This window comes from Pongo abelii, chromosome 15 (assembly GCF_028885655.2).
Source record: "Pongo abelii isolate AG06213 chromosome 15, NHGRI_mPonAbe1-v2.0_pri, whole genome shotgun sequence".
NCBI classification, from domain to species: Eukaryota; Metazoa; Chordata; class Mammalia; order Primates; family Hominidae; genus Pongo; species Pongo abelii.
This window is the reverse complement of record NC_072000.2, coordinates 54377723-54399568: the sequence shown is the minus strand read 5'-3', so window position 1 is coordinate 54399568 and position 21846 is coordinate 54377723. Positions and strand designations below refer to the sequence as shown.

Below are 21846 nucleotides of genomic sequence, written 5' to 3'. Positions count from 1 at the left end.
CAAGACCAGCCTGGCCAACATAGTGAAACCCTATCTCTACTAAAAATACAAAAATTAGCTGGGTGTGGTGGCGGGTGCCTGTAATCTCAGCCAGTCGGGAGGCTGAGGCAGGAGAATCGCTTGAACCTGGGAGGCGGAGGTTGCAGTGAGCCGAGATTGAACCATTGCACTCCAGCCTGGGCAACAGGGTGAGACTCTGTCTCAAAAAAAAGACTAGTTAAAAACAGCCAGTGTTTGTACAACATACTCTGCTGCCGAGGTGGACAGCAGAAAGATTACAAAAAATGTTACAAAAAGATTAAAAAAATAGTCATTTTAGTGAAGAAACTAGCAGAAGCATCATTAGATTGAACTTGATTTCTTTGGTACTTTATCTCTGCATAGAAGTGATCTCAGTCTCTAAGAAAAGGAAGGATATTAGTCCGTGCCTGACCAGGGAGGTAGAAGGGCTTGGAGATTGAAAGGAAGATTCCAAAGGCAATGGCTACTAGGAAGTTTGAGACTAAACCAAACATGGTATTTCATTGGAAGCAATCCGGGTGTCTACTCCGCTGTATTACTCAGGATTTCTTTGGTTTCAAGTGACAAAAACCCAACTGAAGCAAGCATAGGTGAAAAACAATTGTGTTGCAGCTGTAACTGGGAAGGGTGGGAGTGACTCCGGGGGCTCCGCTGATCTTACCACACAGCTCTCTCTAGCATATGCAACATCTTTGTGCATTGGAAGAAGACTTGGTGAGCACACAGAGGCCTTGTCCAAGAAAAAGAAAAAAGGAGGAGGGGTCCCTTCCTGCAGTTGAGGGCAGACTCTTGCAAGGTGAGAGGACTGGATTCCAGCTCCCACTCACTCCTCAGCTGGGTGTTTTCAGGCAGGGCAACGTAGGTAGTGGCTGTTCTTTCTCACTCTCTCCCAGCCCTAATTCTTCTTCATTGTGCCTTGCAAATAAGCTTCCCTTATATGGTGGATTTGGGAGGGCATGTGGGTGGCATGGGCTGGAAGTTTGGAAGGGAAAAGTACAAAATAGAAAGCATGGCCACAGGCTTATATCAATCTATATAGCTGTTCTAGAAGAAAGGAAGTTCTAGAAGAAGGTAGCATCTGCACATTAAGTCTAGTGGAACTCTGATTGGCTCAGCTCAGGGGATGCAACTATCCCTGGGGCCTATTACTGTGGCTAGAGGAAAAGGATGAAATGATTAGCAGGTCCTGGGAGATATTATTCAAAGAGAGCTTCATGGTGAAGGTGGCCTTGGAGTTGAAAGGGGAGGAGACTTTAGATAAGTTGACCAGGGATGAAAAATATCCCATCCTTTCCTTTTTTGGCTGTGTTCCCGGGAGCCCAACTTTGGCTGGGGACAATATGAAGAGTGGATTATAGATTAGAGCCACAGAATGGTGTCCCATCCCATGGACTGTGAATGGCTCCCATTCACACTTCAGTGGCTGGAGGCTGAGGCTCCTCCAACAACTCTTTCAAGTCTTTGCCAGGGGCTTGCTCTGCCACGTGGTGATGGTTATATATGATCTGCCGTGACCTCCAGGCAAATGGAATGGAAGTGGCTTGTGGTTTGTTAGTGACCACAGCACAGACTTTTCATGTTTCAGAATGTTAATTTACATAGCCAGAGAGAGCCAAGAGGACAGACACCTCCCTTCAGAAAGTCATCGATACAGAGAAATTATGTTTTCAAAGGAGAAAACATTTTGTATGTTGATATTTGATCTTTTGATGGCTTGCAAGTGACACTTCAATTAAACTTATGAATATAAGTTACTCATGGATATGTGGTACCAGAGGGATGTTACAGGGAATTTGATTAATCATGTTGAGTGGCTTGGGAACACTGATTTGTGGAGTCAAAAGCAATAAAAGCTCTTTTTTTGGCATATAGTTTGAACAGAATAAAAAGGGTGATTACAGTTTGACAGCAGATTTTTAAAAACCCCACTGGCTAAAATATGTTATATACGTTCCAGGAAACAGAAAATGCTTTAATATGGGAGTGAGAGAAAACAGAAAGACCTGTAGATAAATGTGTGATTAATTACAAGCAACCTCATTTCCAAATGGTAAAATGCTATGGTTTGCCAAATATAAGATTTACTTAAGGAAATCTTAAGGAAATCAAATATAAGATTTACTTAAGGAAATCAACCCCCGACAGGCCTCAGTGTGTGGTGTTCCCCTCCCTGTGTCCATGTGTTCTCATTGTTCAGCTCCCACTTATCAGTGAGAACATGTGGTGTTTGGTTTTCTGTTCCTGCATTAGATTGCTGAGGATAACAGCTTCCAGCTCCATCCTGTCCCTGCAAAGGAAATGATCTCATTCCTTTTTATGGCTGCATAGTATTCCATGGCGTGTATGTACCACATTTTCTTTATCCAGTCTATTATCATATGAAAACTTTTTAATTTAGAGACATCATACTATAAAATAAAATTTTGTAAGCACATTCACAGTAAAGGTGAGTTAGCATTATCTGTGTGACCTTGGGCAAATTGCTTACAGGTGTCTTCACCTGTAAAAATGAGAGTTTAGGACTAGGTAAAGTTTAAGGGGACTTCTAGCTGTATAATGCTATGAATTGATGATCAATACCCTAGGGGTCAGAAGACTTGGGTTATCTTTCAGTTTCATATTTGATCTATTAGACAATATCAACAAAGCATAAGCTACTGATGCTGGTGTTGCCAGGTTGGGTTACCAGCCTGCTTGGTACCAGGTAGGGTCCTCTTAGGTTAGTATACTTACCCTCAGAATGTCCTGTGATCACTTCTTATATTTCTAAGTACAGATTTCTAAAATACAAAGTTGAGCATGCCACCCTCTACATAGAATCCTTTAATAGCTCCCCAAAGCTTACTGGTATGGGGAAATCCCCCCAGCATGAGATGCAAGATCTTACTCACTCTACTGCCCCACTCCCCACCAGTTTGCCCATAATACATGACCCATCCTACCAAATTCCTTGCATTCTAGGTTCAGGACATGCTGTTTGCTCAGCAAGCATGGGTTTCCCTACTTTCTCTATTCTACCTGGAAGACTCCTGCTGTCCTTCCTACATCTCACATATGACTCCTTTATGATGCCTGCCAGCACCCTGGCCTCTATAACATCTTCTGGGATTGTTTATTTACATATCCCATTTGCCCAGTAAAATATACAACCCTCAAGGGCAAGAGCTGGGCCTTCCTCACCTGTGGATTCTCAGTGTCTTCTAGCTGCATGTTTGGCACTTGGTACATACTCAGTACTTGTAGAATGACTGAATTAGCAAACCAATAAATTGATAGTTACAAAATGATTTTAAAGAAGAATAATCATAACAAGGTTTGGATTTTCAATTTAAAAGTTACTTTGATTTAAAATTTCTAAAGCCTAATATTGTCAAAAGAGATTATGAAGTACTCTGCTGGAGCAACCTGTCCAGAAGGCAATTTGGCAATCAATGTATGGTATTAAAAGTCTTAGAGGCATTATCTTAAACCCAGCAAGTCTACTTTGAATAATTTACCATAAGAAAATATTTGAATATAAGTGCAAAAACTTAGTTACAAAAGTATTTATTGTTATGGGATATTTTTAAGTATTGTTTAGAAAGAAAAAATTGCAGTCAACTGAAATATCCAACAATAGATAATTAGTTAAGTAAATTATAATAAAGTTTTATGATTGAATACAGTGGACCCATTAAGAATAATGCTTATGTTAATAGATAAAATATATATTGACATAGGAAAAAGTTCATGAGTGGTTGTCAAATGAAAAAAAATTATACCATAATAAAAATACATATTATTTCATTTTCATAGAATTTATATGTAGATGGGAAAAAAGACAAGTAATCTGAACATTACTAGTGATTAGTTATGATTGTTATTGATTTTTTCATTTTATTTGTGCTTTTACATTTTTCATGTTTAATTTATTACTATAGTAATGTTTTAATGTTTAATTATTAAAAATAATTCTTGCCAAATCAGACTCAAAGACTTCTCATTTGAACCTGAAATGGACACTAATTCATCTTCTTATTAACATGCTTGTAACTTCTGGTACTCCCTTGGAAAGCTTTTGGAGAAGATCTAACTTCATGTTGCTACTAACACAAGCAAGTTTATACCACAAGATATGTATCCTGTTACAGTAATATGAATACATGTCAATTATAATTCCCAGTGCTTAGGTTTATGTTTTTCTAATTGTCCCCATTCACAACCATTCCTTGTCTTATACAGAACTTAAAAAGCTTTGTATCTATTATTCTATAAATGACTGGTCTCCCTGTGTCAAAGTTTTACAAATAACTGGTTTGGAAGTTTTCTCCTCATTTTTCTGCCTACCTATATGTTCAGCCAGACATAAGACTTCATTGATTCTTTCCTGAACAGATTTAATTACCACCATTTCCTTCTCTGAATAACACAGTTTGTTCAAAGAACATCTCCTGGGTAATGTACATTACTGCAAGTTTTCAGTTTCTGACAATGAAATTCCAGAAATTTTCTCTCTCTTTTTTAGATTAAAAATGATGTGTTGTTTGTTGCAAATTTTTAAAGCAACACAGACATTGAAATGAAGGGCTGGGGGTGGTTGCTCACACCTGCAATCCCAGCACTTTCGGAGGCCGAGGTAGGTGGATCACTTAAGGTCAGGAGTTCAAGACCAGCCTGGCCAACATGGTGAAACCCCGTCTCTACTAAAAATACAAAAATTAGCTGGGCATTGTGGTGGGCGCCTGTAATCCCAGCTACTCGGGAGGCTGAGGCAGGAGAATCACTTGCACCCGGGAGGTGGAGGTGGCAGTAAGCTGAGATAGTGCCACTGTAGTCCAGCCTGGGTGACAAGAGCAAAACTCCATCTCAAAAAAAAAAAGAAAAAATTGAAATAAATAAAATCAATAGCTTTACTACTGTTCTGCATTTATTTTGTTTTTATTTAGTTAAATAAATTAGTTAATCTTAGAAACAGGGTCTTGTTGCTACGCTGCTCAGGCTAAACTTGAACTCCTGGGCTCAAGCGATCCTCCTGTTCCAGCCTCCTGAGTAGCTGGGACTACAGGTGTGCCCCACCACACCAGTCTGCATTTTTTTTTAAATGTACTCTGGAGCTTTCTCCTTATCTATACATATCTACCTTTATATTTTAAAAATGGCTGTATAGAATTCCATTGTATGAATATACCATGATTTCTTAGTTCAATCTCCTATTGATAAATATTTAGATTGTTTCCAGTTATTTTCTATTACTGACCATGCTACAGTGAACAACCATTTTCGTAAACATTTCTTTAGGATAAATTCTTTGTAATATATTCTTTTATTACAAGAGTTTGACCAGACCCCCAGCCCTTCCCATCTTTGTGATAGCCTTGTGTAGAAATGAAGTCTTAATGAATGCCAACTGTTTGATGATCTGTGTCACAAATGTTAGACAAGCAGCAGTGGAAAGGATGACTTCTGTAATTGAGAATGCTGGAAAGAGATACATGTTATTTCTTCATCATCTCTGAAGAATTTCACATTTCTGAAGAATTTTTAAAAATTGGTTTGATGTCTTCACTTTCATATGGTAGTTGTTTACATTTCTGTCTGTCCGATTTTGTTATCAGGACATCAGGGTCACAATACAGCCTCCCCTAAAAACTTGGAGAGACAGAGATTGCTTTCTGAAAGATATTTTATGAAACGAACACATAATGCATCAGGGCAGAGATATGCAAAGCAACCTTAAACAGAGAGAATGGCTGCTAGGCTTGTTAGATTTGACTGACTCTATGTTTTATCTAATGATAAATTATTCCTAATGTCAAGATGGATGCAGTTAAGTGATCTCAGTTTAACAGCAATAACGAGTCAAATTGCCTACTTTCCCTCATCCAAATTCTTTGTGCATCATTCTGATTATAACTTGACTTTCTTTATGAAATTGTCTACAAAGAAAGCATGAGCTAGTACTCAGAATTTGAGTATGGGTGAATACGTTGGCACTCTGGTTTTATATGACAGGCTAGTTAATTTGTTTAATGTTCACTTGTCCCTTTGAAATGGATACTGTCTTGGTGTGCTGACAAAATTGAGTGTCTGTGTCTGCAAGCCTGAAGACGGTAAAGGCAGCCAAGCTTTTCCAAATGAAGCACCACATTTTCTGTGTTCTGTGATGAGATGGCTGTTTTTCCCCTCAATTCTATTCTTCGCTTAATATTCTTTTCTATGTATTTTCTGTATATGTTGCATTATAATTTTTAGATCTATTGTCAATGACTGTAAAATATTACGTTAAGTTTATTATGTCTCACCATTCCTCTCTGGTTGAATAGTGAGGTCATTTTCAGTGTTTGGTTTGATAATGATTCTGGTATAAAATTTTCCTACAAATAGATTTTTCTTCTTTTGTAATTTTCCTTTAGAAGTTCTCAAATTGGTACTCTTGAGTTGTAAATTTTGCCAAATGGAACCAATTTACTTTCTCACCAAAGATATGGATTTTTATATATATATATATATGTAGATATATATATATATATATGTAGATATATATATATATATTTCCTTATAATCGTGCTACCTTAGGTTCTATTATTAAAATATTTGGTGTATGAATTCTATCAAACATATAAGGAAGAAATAATAGTAACCCTACCAAAACTCTTTCAGAAAATATGAAAAGGAACATTTCCCAAATCATTTTATGAGGCCACTATATGCTGATGCCAAAACCAGACAGACATTTCTAGAAAAGAAAATGACAGATGAATATTCCTCAAGAATTTAGGTAAAAAATCCTTAGCAAAATTACTAGCAAATCAAATCCAGCAGTATAATGTAATGTAAAAGAGTGATTAATATATCTCAAAATATCAATTTTTAGACATCAAAGGCTTTCTATTGTGAGAGATGAAAATTTGGCTCCCTGAAATCACTATCTCCTCTGCTTCCTGTTCTAATCCTCTAAAATAGTTACGTTAATGTTCACTGTTCCCATTATTGTGCCTATGTAAATATTACTTATAGCTGAGCATTGTACCATACTATGGCTTCCTTTTGTACTTTTTCCTCAAATTAACACTTGCCTTGTTTTAAAATTTGCTTGACATTCTTTAATCCTGTTGCTAATTCCCTCCCTCCACTTTTTTTTTTTTTTTTTTTTGAGACAAGGCCTCACTCTGTCACCCAGGCTGGAGTGCAGTGGCCCAATCATAGCTCACTGCAACCTCCGCCTCCCAGGCTCAAGCAGTCCTCCCACCTCAGCCTTCTAAGTAGCTGGGACTACAGGTGCCTGCCACCATGCTTGGCTAATTTTTTGTATTTTTTTGTAGAGATGGGATATCACCATGTTGCCCAGGCTGGTCTCAAACTTTTGGGCTCAAGCAATCTGCCCACCTCAGCTGCCCAAAGTGCGGGATTACAGGCATGAGCCACTCACTGCGCCCCACCCCAACTCATTTTAATAGCCTCTCAACGTACATTTTCACAGGATAGTTACATCAGGTAATCCATCAGTTCCATTTTTTTTCTTGGTAATGTCTGGCCTTTAAGCCTCCTTTTCCTTCTGTCTGGCTTGTTGTACTCAAGACCTGCTGTCCAGCTGTGTCCCTTGGATTTCCCTTTGCCATCATCCTTGTAATTCAGACTGCATTTCTCTGTGGTCAGATTCATTACTTCCTGGATTTCTCGTCTTCCTCTTTCTGGGTTTACTTGCTTATTTTGACCAAGTACATCCATCTCTAACTGGTTAAAAAGATGATATAATCACACAGAAATCTAGACTCCAGGGATTTCAAATGACACCCCCCCTCTCCCGCCCACACCCTTCCTTAGAATCAAGCAGTTGGGAGCCCTTTATGTTCCTGGGGGGTGAAACAAAATTCCCAAAGCAGGCAGGAAGAATGCCATGAGGTCACACCAGTGGAGAGCTCAGCAGTGTGCCCGTTCTCCACATCTTCCCACTAGCGAAAGATGGATTCCATTCCACCCTCCCCAGAAGGAGTGCCTCTGGGGAGCTGAGCAACAGCCCAGTGGGCTCTGGAGGAACAACTGGAGCTCTCAGCAAGTCAACTGAACTGAAGGCCTCAAGGAAGACCACCTGACTACCTATGGAAGTGCCTTCTTGAGCCCCTTCCATCTTGGTGTGGGACAGAAAGGAAAGGGAGGATCCTTGCTTGATTTTCTCATACCATGCCCAGACTCTGATTTCTAGGTCAGGGGAGCTGACATCTTCAGGAGTTTAAAGCCCACCAGACCAGGCCCAGCTGGCTGGGAGTCCAAAAGGCCCGAGTTGGATGCTGTCCAGCTCCCTTGGAGCACTATTTACTAGGAAGAAAAGCTGGGGATATATATGGCTCGTCTAAAGTTCCATCACCTAATCCCATGGCAGAGAAGAACCAGGCCCAGGAGAAAAGCTCAAGCCCCTTCTTCTCTCATAGGTTAAGGTTGAGCTTATGTATGATTGCTCTGAAAGGAGAGCTTGCTTTTGAGCTAGAAGAGCTATTAAAGGGAGTAAAGAATGAGAAGGAATTGAGCCCCTTCTCTTCATACCTCTTCTAGCCCTTCCCCACTCTGCCCTAGAGCTCAGCCACAACCACTATTTACCACCAATGTGGAAACAAATACCTTAAGGTAGAATGAGTTCCCTAGCCTTGCTAGCACAGGCTACAATTTTAAGAACATCTTCCTTAGGCCAGGCATAGTGGCTCATGTCTATAATCCCAGTGTTTTGGGAGGCCAAGGCAGGAGAATCACTTGAACCCAGGAGTTCGAGACCAGCCTGGGCAACACAGCAAGACTCCCATCTCTGCAAAAATAGTATTGGCCAATCGCAGTGGCTCACACCTGTAATCCCAGCACTTTGGGAGGCCGAGGCAGGAAGATCACCTGAGGTCAGGAGTTCGAGACCAGCCTGGCCAACCATGGTCAACATGGCGAAACCCCATCTCTACTAAAAATACAAAAATTAGCTGGGTGTGGTGGCATGTGCCTGTAATCCCAGCTACTCGGACGGCTGAGGCAGGAGAATTGCTTGAACCCAGAAAGCGAAAGTTGCAGTGAGCCAAGATAGCACCACTGCACTCCAGCCTGGGTGACAGAGGGAGACAACGTCTCAAAAAAACAAAACAAAAAACAAACAACAACAACAAAAAGACAAGAGAAAAGAACAAAGAACATCAAAACATCTGCCTTAGCCTGAAGGGTCCAGCCAGTCACCCAGACTCTTCTGGAGCTGTTAAGTTTGTTGAATATATTCATATTTATTTAAGATGGCATGAGGCAGAGGGCATTGCGATGACACCCCTTACTGTGCCTGGCTCTTGTGTCACACTGTACTGTCTGGATGGGTTGCTTTTGCCACCTGGAGTGCAGTTATCCCGTCATCTCCCTCTGCCATCCTCCCAGAGACTCCTGCTGCTTCCCTCCTGCGTTGGGTCTCCAGCCCACATAATCTTCTTTGATAATGGGCTGCTCCTTTTTGGTGGACTGCATCCACGAGGGGCTTCCTGAGAAAGAGTAGATGAGAGGTACAGGAACAAATAAGAGGTTGAGACCTTGCCCTCGCAGGCTTTATTCCATCCTCACACTGGATTGGTATTTTGTTTGGGTATAGGCTTGTTTGTTGGTTTTTGGTTGAAGATAATATTCCTTCAAATGTTTGAAGTCATTATTTTAGTGTCTTCTATCTTCTAGTGCCAAGAAGCCTGATGCCATTCTATTTTCTGCTCTCTTGTGAAGTCCTGTTTCTTCTTCCAGAAACTTGTAGGAGCTTCTCTTTGTGCTCAATGTTTTTGATTATGAAACTCATGAGTGGGTCTTGATTTTCATCCATTATCCTGGCACTTGCTGGGCCTTTTCTGCCTCAGAAAAAAAGTTTTGAATTGTTTTGTTATTGACTTCCTGTTCATTGTTTTACCTATTTTCTTTTTCTCTACCCTCTATTATTGGGGTGTGAACTCTTGAACTGGTCCTCTCATTTTCTTATAGTATCCTGTTCTTATTTCATGGATACAACAGCTTTCCTTTTCTCTCTGAGGATATTAATGGTATTTAAAAATGTTTTTTTCATCCTCCATAATTTCTGTTTCTTTTAAGTTGCTTTTTTCTGTTTGTTCTGGTCTTCCACTTTCTTACTAGAGGCTTTTCTTGGGCATCATATCATCTCTGGTTGTATGCTTATAGTTAAGAATAAGGAACTACTGGAAGCTCTGAGCTTCACTATGGTTTTCTAGCTGGGCCATTTGCTGGTGGAACCCCAGTGTCAGAATCTTCAGAGCTTTCCCTCTGAGCTTCTCCCAAAAAAGTCTTTGAATATTGTGCCTGGAGAGTGAAGTCTGCCTGACGGGTTTCTCAGAGTCTAGTGAGGGAAGAGGGGTGGGGAATCCCAGCATTCAGCATTTTGTATGTGTACAGTCCTTTAATCCCCTGTTTTCAGAACAGTACCCACATTTTCAGAACGGTATCCACAATCTCACGTATGCCAAATGTCCTCTGCTTTATCCTCTCCAGAAACGAAGCTCCAGCCTTCTGCCCGGTAGTGGAGAGTGTTTCCCTATGGGCAAATGATAGAGGAGGAGATCTAGGGATTTAATTATTTTCTAAACAGTTTTTTCCACACTCCTTAGCTCCTAGTTCCATAGAGACCTTGGCTGCTACCTCCCGAGCCTTTTGAGGATTCTTTCGGGATGAATTGGTTGGTTCTCCACCTTCCCTCTCCTGGCTTAGATTTTCGCTTTCTAGGATTGTTAAGTTAACTATCTTTCATTCAGTTGCTTTCTGGATTCCACATTGTGTTGCTGTTATGTCTTCTCCTGTCCTCTCTGAACTTGTGAAGTTTTGTCTTTAGAAGTCTTCAGCGTAGTTCTAGTTAGGTTTTGGGAGGGAACGAAATTAGCTGGGCTTGCTTAATCCATCATCTTAATTCAGAAGTCCTTTGACACACTTTCTGCAGTTGGTTCTGTGACACCGTATTCTCCTGAGTGTTGTCTTATTCACTTGATGCTCTCAACTCAGGTGCCCTTGTGGGGTCCCCTTCCTCTTTCTGCCCCTCTGTGGGGAAGGGTCTCACAGCTTCCTTCCGAGCTCCTCTTCTTTAGCTGGATTCACTCCTTAATTGGCTTCATTCAGTCCTAGGCCCCAAATACCACCCATATGCTATGCTTCTCAAACTCACATTTCCAGCCTGACCTTCCTTCTAATGTAGTATCGCTGACGCAGAGTCTTCCTTTCCCTTCCCCCAAACCAGTTTCTCCTCCAGTGTTTTCCTGAGTAAAAGGCACCACCGTGTACCAGTTACTCAAGCTAAAAACCTGATGTCATTCCTTGATTCTTCTCTTTCTCCCACATCCAATCCCTCAGAAAATCCTGGAAGCTCTATTTTAAAAATATAGCCCAAATCTGGCCACTTCTCACCACCTTAACCACTATTTTAGATGTTCCCTTAACCAGAGAAGCTTCCTGGGCCATCCTATATAAGGTGATCAACCCCTTCTAGCACAGCACTCTCACGCTGTCTCTCTCTCTCTCTCTTTCTCTTTCTCTCTAAATCCAACACCACAGAATATATTCTATCTATTTTTTCCCCTTTTTATAGTTGTAACTCTCTTCTCCAACAGTGAAAACGTGGCCCCTCTTATTATGAGTGTTTCAGCTAAAAGGGATCTCAGAGTCTGAGGCCTCTGCATTACAGAAAAGAAACTGAGTAAAGAAGTGAAGTGAGTAGCCAATTCAAGATGGCACTAAGTAGTTTGTACAGAGTATTTACATTTGAGAATTTTGTAATTCTGGGGATTAGCTGTGCTGGGGATTAAAGGAGCAATAATGATATGCAACTATAATTTACTTTTATATGCTCCTTTTATATAATTTATTTGGGGAAATGTTTGTAGGAACTAAAGTTGCCAGGTACTGGTAACCCTATATTAATACTTAATTTGCAGGCCGGGCATGGTGGTTCACACCTGTAATACCAGCACTTTGGGAGGCTAAGGCAGGCGTATCACTTGAGGTCTGGGGTTTGAGACCAGCCTGGCCAACATGGTGAAACTCTGTCTCTACTAAAAATACAAAAATTAGCCGAGTGTGGTGGTACACACCTGTAATCCCAGCTACTCGGAGGCTGAGGCAGGAGAATCGCTTGAACCTGGGAGGCAGAGTTTGCAGTGAGCTGAGATTGTACCACTGCACTTCAGCCTGGGTGACAGAGCAAGACTCCATCTCAAAAAAACCCAAAAATTTAATTTGTTGAATAATCAAAATATATTCCATTTTTCTGGACAAAATGTAGAGGCTACTTGGAAGGCTGAGGCAAGAGGATCCCTTAAATCCGGGAGTCCAAAGTTCAATGAGCTATGATAGCACCACTGCCTCCAGCCTGGGCAGCACAGCAAGACCCTGACCCTAAAAAAAAATTAAAAGTGGAGGCTGGGGAAAAGCATTCCCCCTAATGTCTCATCTTAGTTGCATTTTTCTAAGCCTTTTTTCTCGACAGTGACTTTTTCTAGTGTCTATGCCTATATGCTGCTCAAACAAGGAAAAAAGAATTTGGAGAGAAGCAACTTCAAACACAGGGACATAGCCCTGGTCCAGCAATGTCCCAACTAGCCTTCCTGGAAGTGGCCTCTTCCTTTCCTTCATGTGATCCCACTCTCTGTTCAAACACCCCCGATATGCTTGAAAGGATTTCCTGAACGTCTGGCCTGTGACAACAGTGGCCCTGTAGCCTCTCTCAGAGGCTAGAAGTGACTTTTTGTAGTCCCCTTAACACAGCTACTCAAGAGTTTCCTCCCTGATTTACTTATTCATTTTGGCTGAGGACCACAGCAGCATTGTGGAATGTTTGATTTATCAAAACAGTAAGTCCAGCCGGTGGGTTGGGGTCTCAGAAAATAAATGCACTCTCTGTGGTTCATTTCTTACACTCCCTGCCTTGGTTTGTTGTTGTTTTAAATGTTTCCAGGCGAGGTGCCTCTTTCTAATTCACATGAAGTACCTGCTGGAACTACTGGTTGCCCTGGTAATATAAGATGTGAGTCAGGGAAGAAGTACTGGGAGCAGTGGCTTGAAGTTTAGCTGTGGTGATGGAGGAGAGAGTAGAAAGATGTAACTGGGGTGCAGCTGGCTGCCATGGCAGCATAGGGAAAGAACCAGGATGTCTCAGGTTTTTAAATTATTATTAACATTTAATAACAATTTACAATGGGGGAGCAAGAGAGACTGCATCAAGACCCTGGTAGGGCAGATCTGGGACGCTAAAAACAAATAGAATGGTTTGCAATGTAAAGCTCTTTGCTATAATCAGTATTCATTATCTAAAAAAACAACCAAACAAACAACAGCAATGCTGCTCTGAGAGACCACATGCCCACACATCAAAGATGAGTCCTGCTTCAAGGCTGTCGGTCTGGGGCAACTTGAGAAAATAAACAGCATCTTTTGTGCTGAATAGTAACTAACTTTACATCAATAAAAAATTCCTTGTGAAAATGGAGCTTAAGTTACCAGGCAGTTTCCCAGTGGTGTCACAGATGTTTGAGATAGGTGGTTATAAATACTTGTTGAAATCCCTGTAGGTTTTCATGTCCTTACCAAAGAAGTAGATGTTTGCATTTTTGTTAACCTGTTGTCTCTAGACTTCAGTGGTGTGCTGGTCACATATTTTTACATTTTGGATTCATGGAATGACTGATGAGTAAGATGACTATGTGTCACCTACAATTTTTCACTACTAAAGCCTATCTTGGTTTATTTTTTCTTTTCTTGAGCTGAATTCCATGGCTACACTAAAGAATGTGTTTGTGATGCTTTATTTTTATTAGGGTACCAGAACATCTCGTGAAGAGCATAACTTGGCAGACACTGCAAGCTGTAAATTTTTGCCATAAACACAATGTAAGTCTCATGATCTCTTTTGAAAAGCAAGAAGGCTCCCCTTAAGCTGAGGTGGAGCCTTGTACAAAGTTTATATCACACTTTTGTGGGTAAAATTTTTTACCCAAATCTTCATAAGCCTGGTTGGGTAAGTATAGGCTAAAAATGCCAACCTAGCTATTCCTTCTTGCTCAGGTTATATAAAACATGCATTTTTATGATTTTAAGAAACTAGTGCCAGGCATGGTGGCTCCTGCATGTAATCCCAGCACTTTGGGAGGCCAAGGTAAGCAGATCACTTGAGCCCAGGAGTTCGAGACCAGCCTGGACAACATGGCAAAACCCTGTCTCTACAAAAAATAAAAAAAGTTAACTGGGTGCGGTGGTGTGTGCCTGTGGTCCTGGCTACTCAGGAGGCTGAGGTAGAAGGATCACTTGTGCTGGGGAGGTCGAGGCTGCAGTGAGTCAAGATCATGCCACTGTACTCCCACCTGGATGACAGAATGAGACCCTGTCTCAAAAAAAAAAAAAAAAAACCCACAAAGAACAAAAAATTAGTCATACATTTATACTGCTTAGAAACTACTCAGATTTAAGGTAGAACCCCATTCACTTGGAGTCTATGTGGTCTTGTACTCCCAAAAGGCTATGAAATTGGGGAAAACCCCAGGTGATTCATGCCTGCTTAGCTGCAGTATGTCAGTTGCAGTAGGTGGAACCCAAACCCAGTGCAAAGTGCCAGTGTCTGCTTTGGTGAGATATGAGTGTCGAGTCTCGAACCAAGCAACCCACTGAAAGCCTGTGACACTCCTGGCCACAGGCGGCTGGTAGAGGCATAGTTGACTATTGCCCAGGTGATGTGACTTCACAGATGCTGGGAAGCCTGCTGCCCCATCCAATACAACACTCCCTACTGTGCATAGAAACCAGATTCCAAAGTTAGAGCTTTGTTTTGGCCATGAGTGCAATTTCACTGCAATGTTTTATCCTACTCAACTGCCAGGGTCAATTTAGGTGGTAGGGCTAAATCTCCTTCTTTATATTGTTCCAAATGATTTTTCCTGATGCTGCATTCCCGGAAGGAGGAAGTATGAGAGTAGACGGCACTTCTCCCTGAGGAGCCTCCAACTAGCTAAAGGCTATAATCCTTGTAATACACAGGGGAGAGTGGACACCCATATTGTTAGTTACTATGACTTCGCACTCTCTCAAGAACAGGTTTTAGGATGGGGGAGCAAGAGAGACTGCACCAAGACCCTGGTAGGGCAGATCTGGGATGCTAAAAACAAATATAATGCATACCACAGTTCCCTGGAGAGCCCCAGACACCCTGTTTGGCTCCATGTGCTGATGGGGGTGAGTGCAGAAACTTGTAAAGAATTCCCAGAACAGAATAGGAGCACATACTTGCTTACAAGTACTTCTGACCATATGTCATCATGATATTCATGGTGTACCCATTTATAGCAATATGTGAAGCCAGTGGTAAAAGAATAGAGATCTCAGGGATGTTAATTGCTAAGAACCAGATAGATTGTAATAAAATCCCAAAGTTGTTTTATTTCACCCCCAAATTTTCCAGAATAATAAATACCCATGGGGAAACATTGACACTGATCTCTCAACCTGAAGGTCCTTTGGAGTGAGAACTGGTCATGCCCAAGAAGAACCCAAGTCCTCTCCAGATTCTTAAGAATAACCCCAGGGTTTCAGGCTGCAGGCCAAAGAGGGTCTCTCAGGTTGCAGAATGATGTAGCATTCTCCTCCTAAGAGGAAAACACTTGGGAAAGAGGAAGATTATTAGGGACCCTGAGCAGTATTTTGACCCAACTCAAAAAAAAAATAAAGTAACTCTTAATTAGGTTGTTGATTTGTTCTTTGCCAAAGAAATTGTCATTTAATGAGAAAATCATGTGAAGATTCTCAAACGTTCTTTTCTCTAAGATCACCCTGTTAAAGAATGTTGGCTGTGGGCTGGAAACCACAGGTGATTTGAGTCTAAATTCTGGAGGGGGGGCCGCATCCCCCAAGGGGTGGCTGCAGCTCTCAGAGCACTTGTGTGTGGGACAGAGCTGACCTCTAGCGACTCTCCCCAGAGGATGAGGGCTGCTGCCTACTCTTGTTTATCTTGTCGGGATGAATGTCAGAGCTGGAAGGGAGATCTCTTGGCAAGCTGTGGTTGCCGCCCTTCTCTTCCCAGCTTATCTCAGCAGGCCCACGGCTTGTCCTGTTTACGAGGCCAACTGTATTCTGTTCGCAGTTAAACAACTGAATTGTGAATTCTGCTTATGCACCAATTCGCAGCTCCTGCAACCATGTTGCAGCCTCACCCGGACCTTTCAACATCTTCCCTTTCACCTAGAACTGTCAGATTAAATACAGGACACCCAGTTAAATTTGAATTTCAGATAAACAAGCATAACTTTTTAGTATAAGTACATCCCAAGTGCCTCATGGGACGTATTATCCTAAAAAAATTGTTTATCTGAAATTCAAATTTAACTGGGTGTCCTGTATTTTTCTCCGCTAAGACCGGCTACCCTACTTTCATTTTCCTTTCACTCTTCTTGGTTCTTTTGGGCCTTTTAGGAATTTGGGATGATTCAGGCTCTGACAGGCATGGTACTAGATTTATTTTAGGCTGCTCTTTTGCTGTTGTCCAACAGGCCAAGGAGAGATTTAAATGATTTATTCAATATTTGCTAAATAGTCATGTGTTTCATTTATCCCATATATAGTTCAGCCTTAATATTGTTTTTGTTTTGATTTGTTACACTAGTGCATACATAGAGATGTGAAGCCAGAAAATATCCTCATCACAAAACATTCCGTGATTAAGCTTTGTGACTTTGGATTTGCTCGGCTTTTGAGTGAGTATTGACATTTTCTTTTGTTAAGTAGGAAAAACGGAAAAGTTCTTGATACAATAAAGGATCTAAATGCTCTAGAAGTATACAAGCTAGTACTTGTATATTTAGGGCATAAGTGTGCTATAAATTATAATTTTGTAATTACTGAAAATGTGTAGATACATACAATGGTTTACCTATGTATGCTATCCATAAATTATACCACAGTAAAATGGTTATTAAAAAGTATCTTACCTCCCTGATTTCTACCATTTGTTGCTAAAATACTTTTCAGAAGTGTGACTTTAGAATAGTGGCTTTCAACCTTGGAGGCAGATTAGAATCACCTGGGGAACTTTTTTTTTTTTTTTTTTTTTTGAGGCAGGGTCTCACTCTGTTGCCCAGGCTGGAGTGCAGTGGCACAGTCACAGGCCACCACAGTCTCGACCTCCCCAGTTCAGGTGATCCTCCCACCTCAGCCTCCTGAATTGCTGGGACTACAGGCATGAGCCACCACACCTGGCTAAGTTTTGTATTTTTTTGTAGAGACGGGGTTTCACCACGTTGCCCAGGCTGGTCTCGAACTCCTGGGCCCAAGCAAACCACCTACCTCGGCCTCCCAAAGTGCTGGGATTACGAGTGTGAGCCGCCGTACCCAGGGAACTTTAAATTCTAAGCCCAATAACCCCCCCAGGCCCTCCCCAGGGATTCTGTTTTAATAGGACTGGAGTGTGGCTTGAGCATCAGTAATTTACAAAATATTTATTTAAGTGATTTGAATGCGCAACTAGAATTGAGAACCAGTGATATAGAAAGGCCACAAAATTGGGCACAGGCTTGACTTCTGAGATCTCCCCCTCTCAGTTTTGATTCCAGCCTTCCGCTGCTCTTTGTTTTCCATGTTCCATCACTGGCCAGCTGGACCGAGTGACTACTATACAGACTACGTGGCTACCAGGTGGTACCGCTCCCCTGAGCTGTTGGTGGGGGACACGCAGTACGGCCCCCCGGTGGATGTTTGGGCAATTGGCTGTGTCTTTGCTGAGCTGCTGTCAGGAGTGCCTCTGTGGCCAGGAAAATCGGATGTGGATCAGCTGTATCTGATTAGGAAGACCTTGGGTAAGTGGTGTTTTTGTCCCACCTTTAGGAAAACTGGATATTTCCCCAGGTTGGGGAAGGGCAGAGCCAAGTTCTCAGTCTCACCTAATGCTCTTTAAGGCATTAGTTAGGAAAGAGGAAAACTCAAAGCCTCATTTAAATGACTCCATTAAAGGTGGCCATATTTGTTTTAATTAAAATAGTTAACAATTATTGAGTACTTACTCATTGTCCAAAAACAACCCAAGATTCTTGAGCAGTTTGGATCAAGTTAAAACATTAATAATGACAATAACAACAATAAAAACTCACATTTCTGTAAGGGCTTAGCAGTTTATGGAATGCTTTCATGGTTTACCTCATTTATGACAATGGGGTAATTCATTTGGATGTCCTTAATCCCAGCCTGCCTGACTAGTTTGGATTATTCAGACTCTATGGAGAAGGAGAATGATTCCCAACCTTCTAAGTGTCAGGAGGAAAGCTAGTTGTAATGTCACTCAGCCCGTCTTGCTTTCCCACCCCAGTGCCCTTTCCTTTCTCTCTACCCTCAGAGGCGGAGGGGAAGGGCAGGGGAGAAGGGAGGGAAGATGAGAAAAAAAAAAAACCATCAGTAGTGATTGCCCTCTTCCAAAGTCAGGGAGTTTAGACACTACTCGCCTGAGTATCACAGTTTAAAGTAAACTTTTCCTCCTCTAAACTTTCGTAGCAACTGCCATCGCCATGTCTTCCCTTGTAATCTTATCTTCCCAAAGATACTGTAAACTTCCTGATGGTGAGATCGTGTCTTATATTTCTACTTACCCTCCACCAGTGTCTGCACATTGTAGGCAATAAATGTTTGCTGCTAGCTTGACTTTGTCGAGTGACATGGAAGGCACTTTGTAGGCCTTCCAGGGGCACTCAGCCTTTCTTGGCTGTGTTTCCTCTAGTGATTTTAGAACAGCTTCCCCATGTCACCCCTCTGGCACTGGAGGAAGAAGGTTATTAAGGTACAAGGAATTGTGCTCATGATGCTGCTCACTGAGATCTGGGGCAAGGCATTAGAGGGTATATTTTGGTTGCTCACCCAAAATGAGGCGAGGCAGCAGTTTTTGCATTTGAGTGAGAGGTAAATTTCTAGGATGCATCAGTAATAATTTGATACCCTGGAGTAGGAACTCCCACAGTGCTCTGGGAAATGGGCCTGGTTGTGCCCCAGGAGAACACCTTTGAGTATCTCCCTATATTCTCTGAACAAAATCCCTCTTCAAGTGTAATACAGAATTTTACATAAAGGCGATTTTAGCTGATGTGATGGAAATGTGAGCAGGAGGAGCTTCCTAGAGTCCCCTGAAATATAGAAATACTCTTTTTGTTTCATTATGTCATATTGTAAGTGCTTCTAAACAGTAGATTAAATGGGATTTCCAAGTGATTGCTAACTGGTGAAATAAGAAAAGATGGTCCCAATGTGGAAATGTATTCCTTCTAGCTAGAAAATCTGTGATTTCTTCCTTCCTTCCCTTCCCCTCCCCTCCCCTCCCTCCCTCCCTCTCTCCCTCCCTCCCTTCCTTTCTATCTTCCTTCCTTCCCTCTCTTCCTTCTTCAGATATTTATTGAGTGCTTGCTCTATGTTAGACACTGTTATAAGTGCTAGGGCAATAAAATTTTATCTTCACCTGTCAGGATTCAGTTAATATGATTTTGATTTGTGGTTGTTGCCCTTTTGCTGTTTTTTAAAATGCATTATTTTATTTGTGTGCATGTGCTTCTGAGTTGTTTGGTTTGGGTTCCTTCAGTACACTGTAGGCTCTGAGAACAAGAACCTGAGAGCAAGAAGCTTGTAGCCCTCAGTTTCTGTTGCTTATCTCCTCTGTGCCTAACACAGTGTGCTGTCCACCGTAGGGATCAATACAAGTTGCTGTGGGTTGCCTGAATGCCTCTCCTTCTGATTGCCCAAGAACACTGCAGTGTCCATAGATACGGGCACAGACAAACACAGCATTGATGGAAGAAAACCATAGATCAGTGTTTGCTAACCAATTTCACTTACGTTTTTTTTTCTTGTCCAAAGGGGATCTCATTCCTAGGCACCAGCAAATGTTTAGCACGAATCAGTACTTCAGTGGAGTGAAAATTCCAGACCCTGAAGATATGGTGAGTGACCCATTTTGGAGAGAGTTGTGTAGGCCAGGCTAGCTAGGCTTTGGTTGTTATTCACCTCCCTGAGCCCCATGGCTCACGCTGCATTGGAGGTCAGTCTAATAGAGAAAAAGAAAATTGGAGCAAATTGGCTAGTGAGACTTTAGCCTTAATGCTAATTTAGAGGCTGTTGATAACAGAGTCTAGCCAGCCTGTTGCATAGGAATGCAGCGCTGCCTGCCTGCCGGAGCCACACCTGTCCTTTATCATTTTTTAGCAGTTGAACCTAGGTAGCTTAGAGCCAACCAACTTTTAGACCTAGACCTATCAAGGTAAAGTTAACTAGTTTTTCCCCAGCATTGTCCAAATTCCCTACTCTACTATGCCCATGGTCTCCAGACCATGGGAAAAATCATAATGAACTTCCTTGGGCTGGGTGCAATGGTTCACGCTGTAATCCTGGCACTTTGGGGAGGCCGAGATGGGCAGGAGACCTCACCTGAGGTCAGGAGTTCCAGACCAGCCTGGCCAACATGGGGAAACACTGTCTCTACTAAAATTACAAAAATTAGCCAGGTATCGTGGCACATGCCTGTAATCCCAGCTACTCAGGAGGCTGAGGCAGGAGAATTGCTTGAGCCCAGGAGGTGGAGGTTGCAGTGAGCCGATATTGCACCACTGTACTCCAGCCTGGGTGGGCAACAGAGCAAGACTCTTTCCAAAAAAAAAAACTTCCTTAGCCAGCCTTACTCTGGTGCTTGCCCTCTATTATGGCCAACCCAAATAGGGGAAGCCCATTTTTTAAGAACAGAAAAATTTGAAATGTTTATACCCCTAATCCACTTCCAACAATTTATTCCTGTGAAACCATTATCCAAGAGCATAAAGATGTGGCATTATTTAACAGAAATTATTTCCTTTAGTATTCCATCAGTAGGGGATTAAGTATGGTACATCCTTACAATAGAAATACCTCATCGGGCCAGGTGTGCTCATGCCTGTAATCCCAGCATTTTGGGAGGCTGAGGCAGGTGGATCAGGGGCTCGAGACCAGCATGGGCAACAAGACAAAACTCTGTCTCTACTAAAAATACAAAAAGTTGGCCTAGCATGGTGGCACGCACCTGTAGTCACAGCTACTCAGGAGACTGAGGTGAGAGGATCACCTGAGCTCAGGAAGTTGAGGCTGCAGTGACCTGAGATCTCTGCACTCTAGCCTGGGTGACAGGAGTAAGACCCTGTCTCTGAACAAAAAAAAAAGAAAAAAAAGAAAAAAGAAATACCATATAGAGCCAGGTGCGGTGGCCCACACCTATCATTCTAGCAACTCAGGAGACAACTGAGGTGAAATATTGCTTGAGCACAGGAGGTCAAGACCAGCCTGGGCAACATAGCAAGACCCTGTCTCTACAAAATATTTTTAAAACTAACTGGTGTTGGTGACACATGCCTATAGCTCCAGCTACTTGGGAGGCTGAGGCAGGAGAATCACTTGAGCCCAGGAGTTTGAGGTTATAGTAAACTATGATCATGCCACTGCACTCCAACCTGGGTGACAGAGCAAAACTCTGTCTCTAAAAATAAGAAATACCATGTAGTTAAAAAAAAAAAAAAAAAAAAGACGGTTATAAAACAGTGTAGGCTGGGCATGGTGGCTCGCGCCTGTAATCCCAGCACTTTGGGAGGCCGAGGCAGGTGGATCGCTTGAGCCCAGGAGTTCGAGACCAGCCTAGGCAACATGATGAAACCCCGTCTCTACTAAAAATACAAAAATTAGCCAGGCACGGTGTGGCACACACCTGTAGTCCCAGTTACTTGGGAGGCTGAGGTGGGAAGACGACTTGACCTTGGGAGGTGGAGGTTGCAGTGAGCTGAGATCACGTCACTACACTCCAGCCTGGGCAACAGGGCCAGA

At 42.1% G+C, this 21846-nt stretch overlaps 1 protein-coding gene across 4 annotated transcripts in view; it reads left to right on the top strand.

Moving 5' to 3' along the window:
- Positions 1 to 21846, top strand: part of CDKL1 (cyclin dependent kinase like 1) — a 72700-nt gene that overhangs the window by 43230 nt on the left and 7624 nt on the right. For all 4 annotated transcript variants that reach the window (XM_054530659.2, XM_054530662.2, XM_054530660.2 and 1 more), the window contains exons 4-7: positions 13809 to 13881; positions 16640 to 16730; positions 17628 to 17828; positions 19864 to 19946. In XM_054530659.2, coding sequence (XP_054386634.2) covers positions 13809 to 13881; positions 16640 to 16730; positions 17628 to 17828; positions 19864 to 19946 — 448 coding nt within the window. The remainder of the gene's footprint in view (positions 1 to 13808; positions 13882 to 16639; positions 16731 to 17627; positions 17829 to 19863; positions 19947 to 21846) is intronic.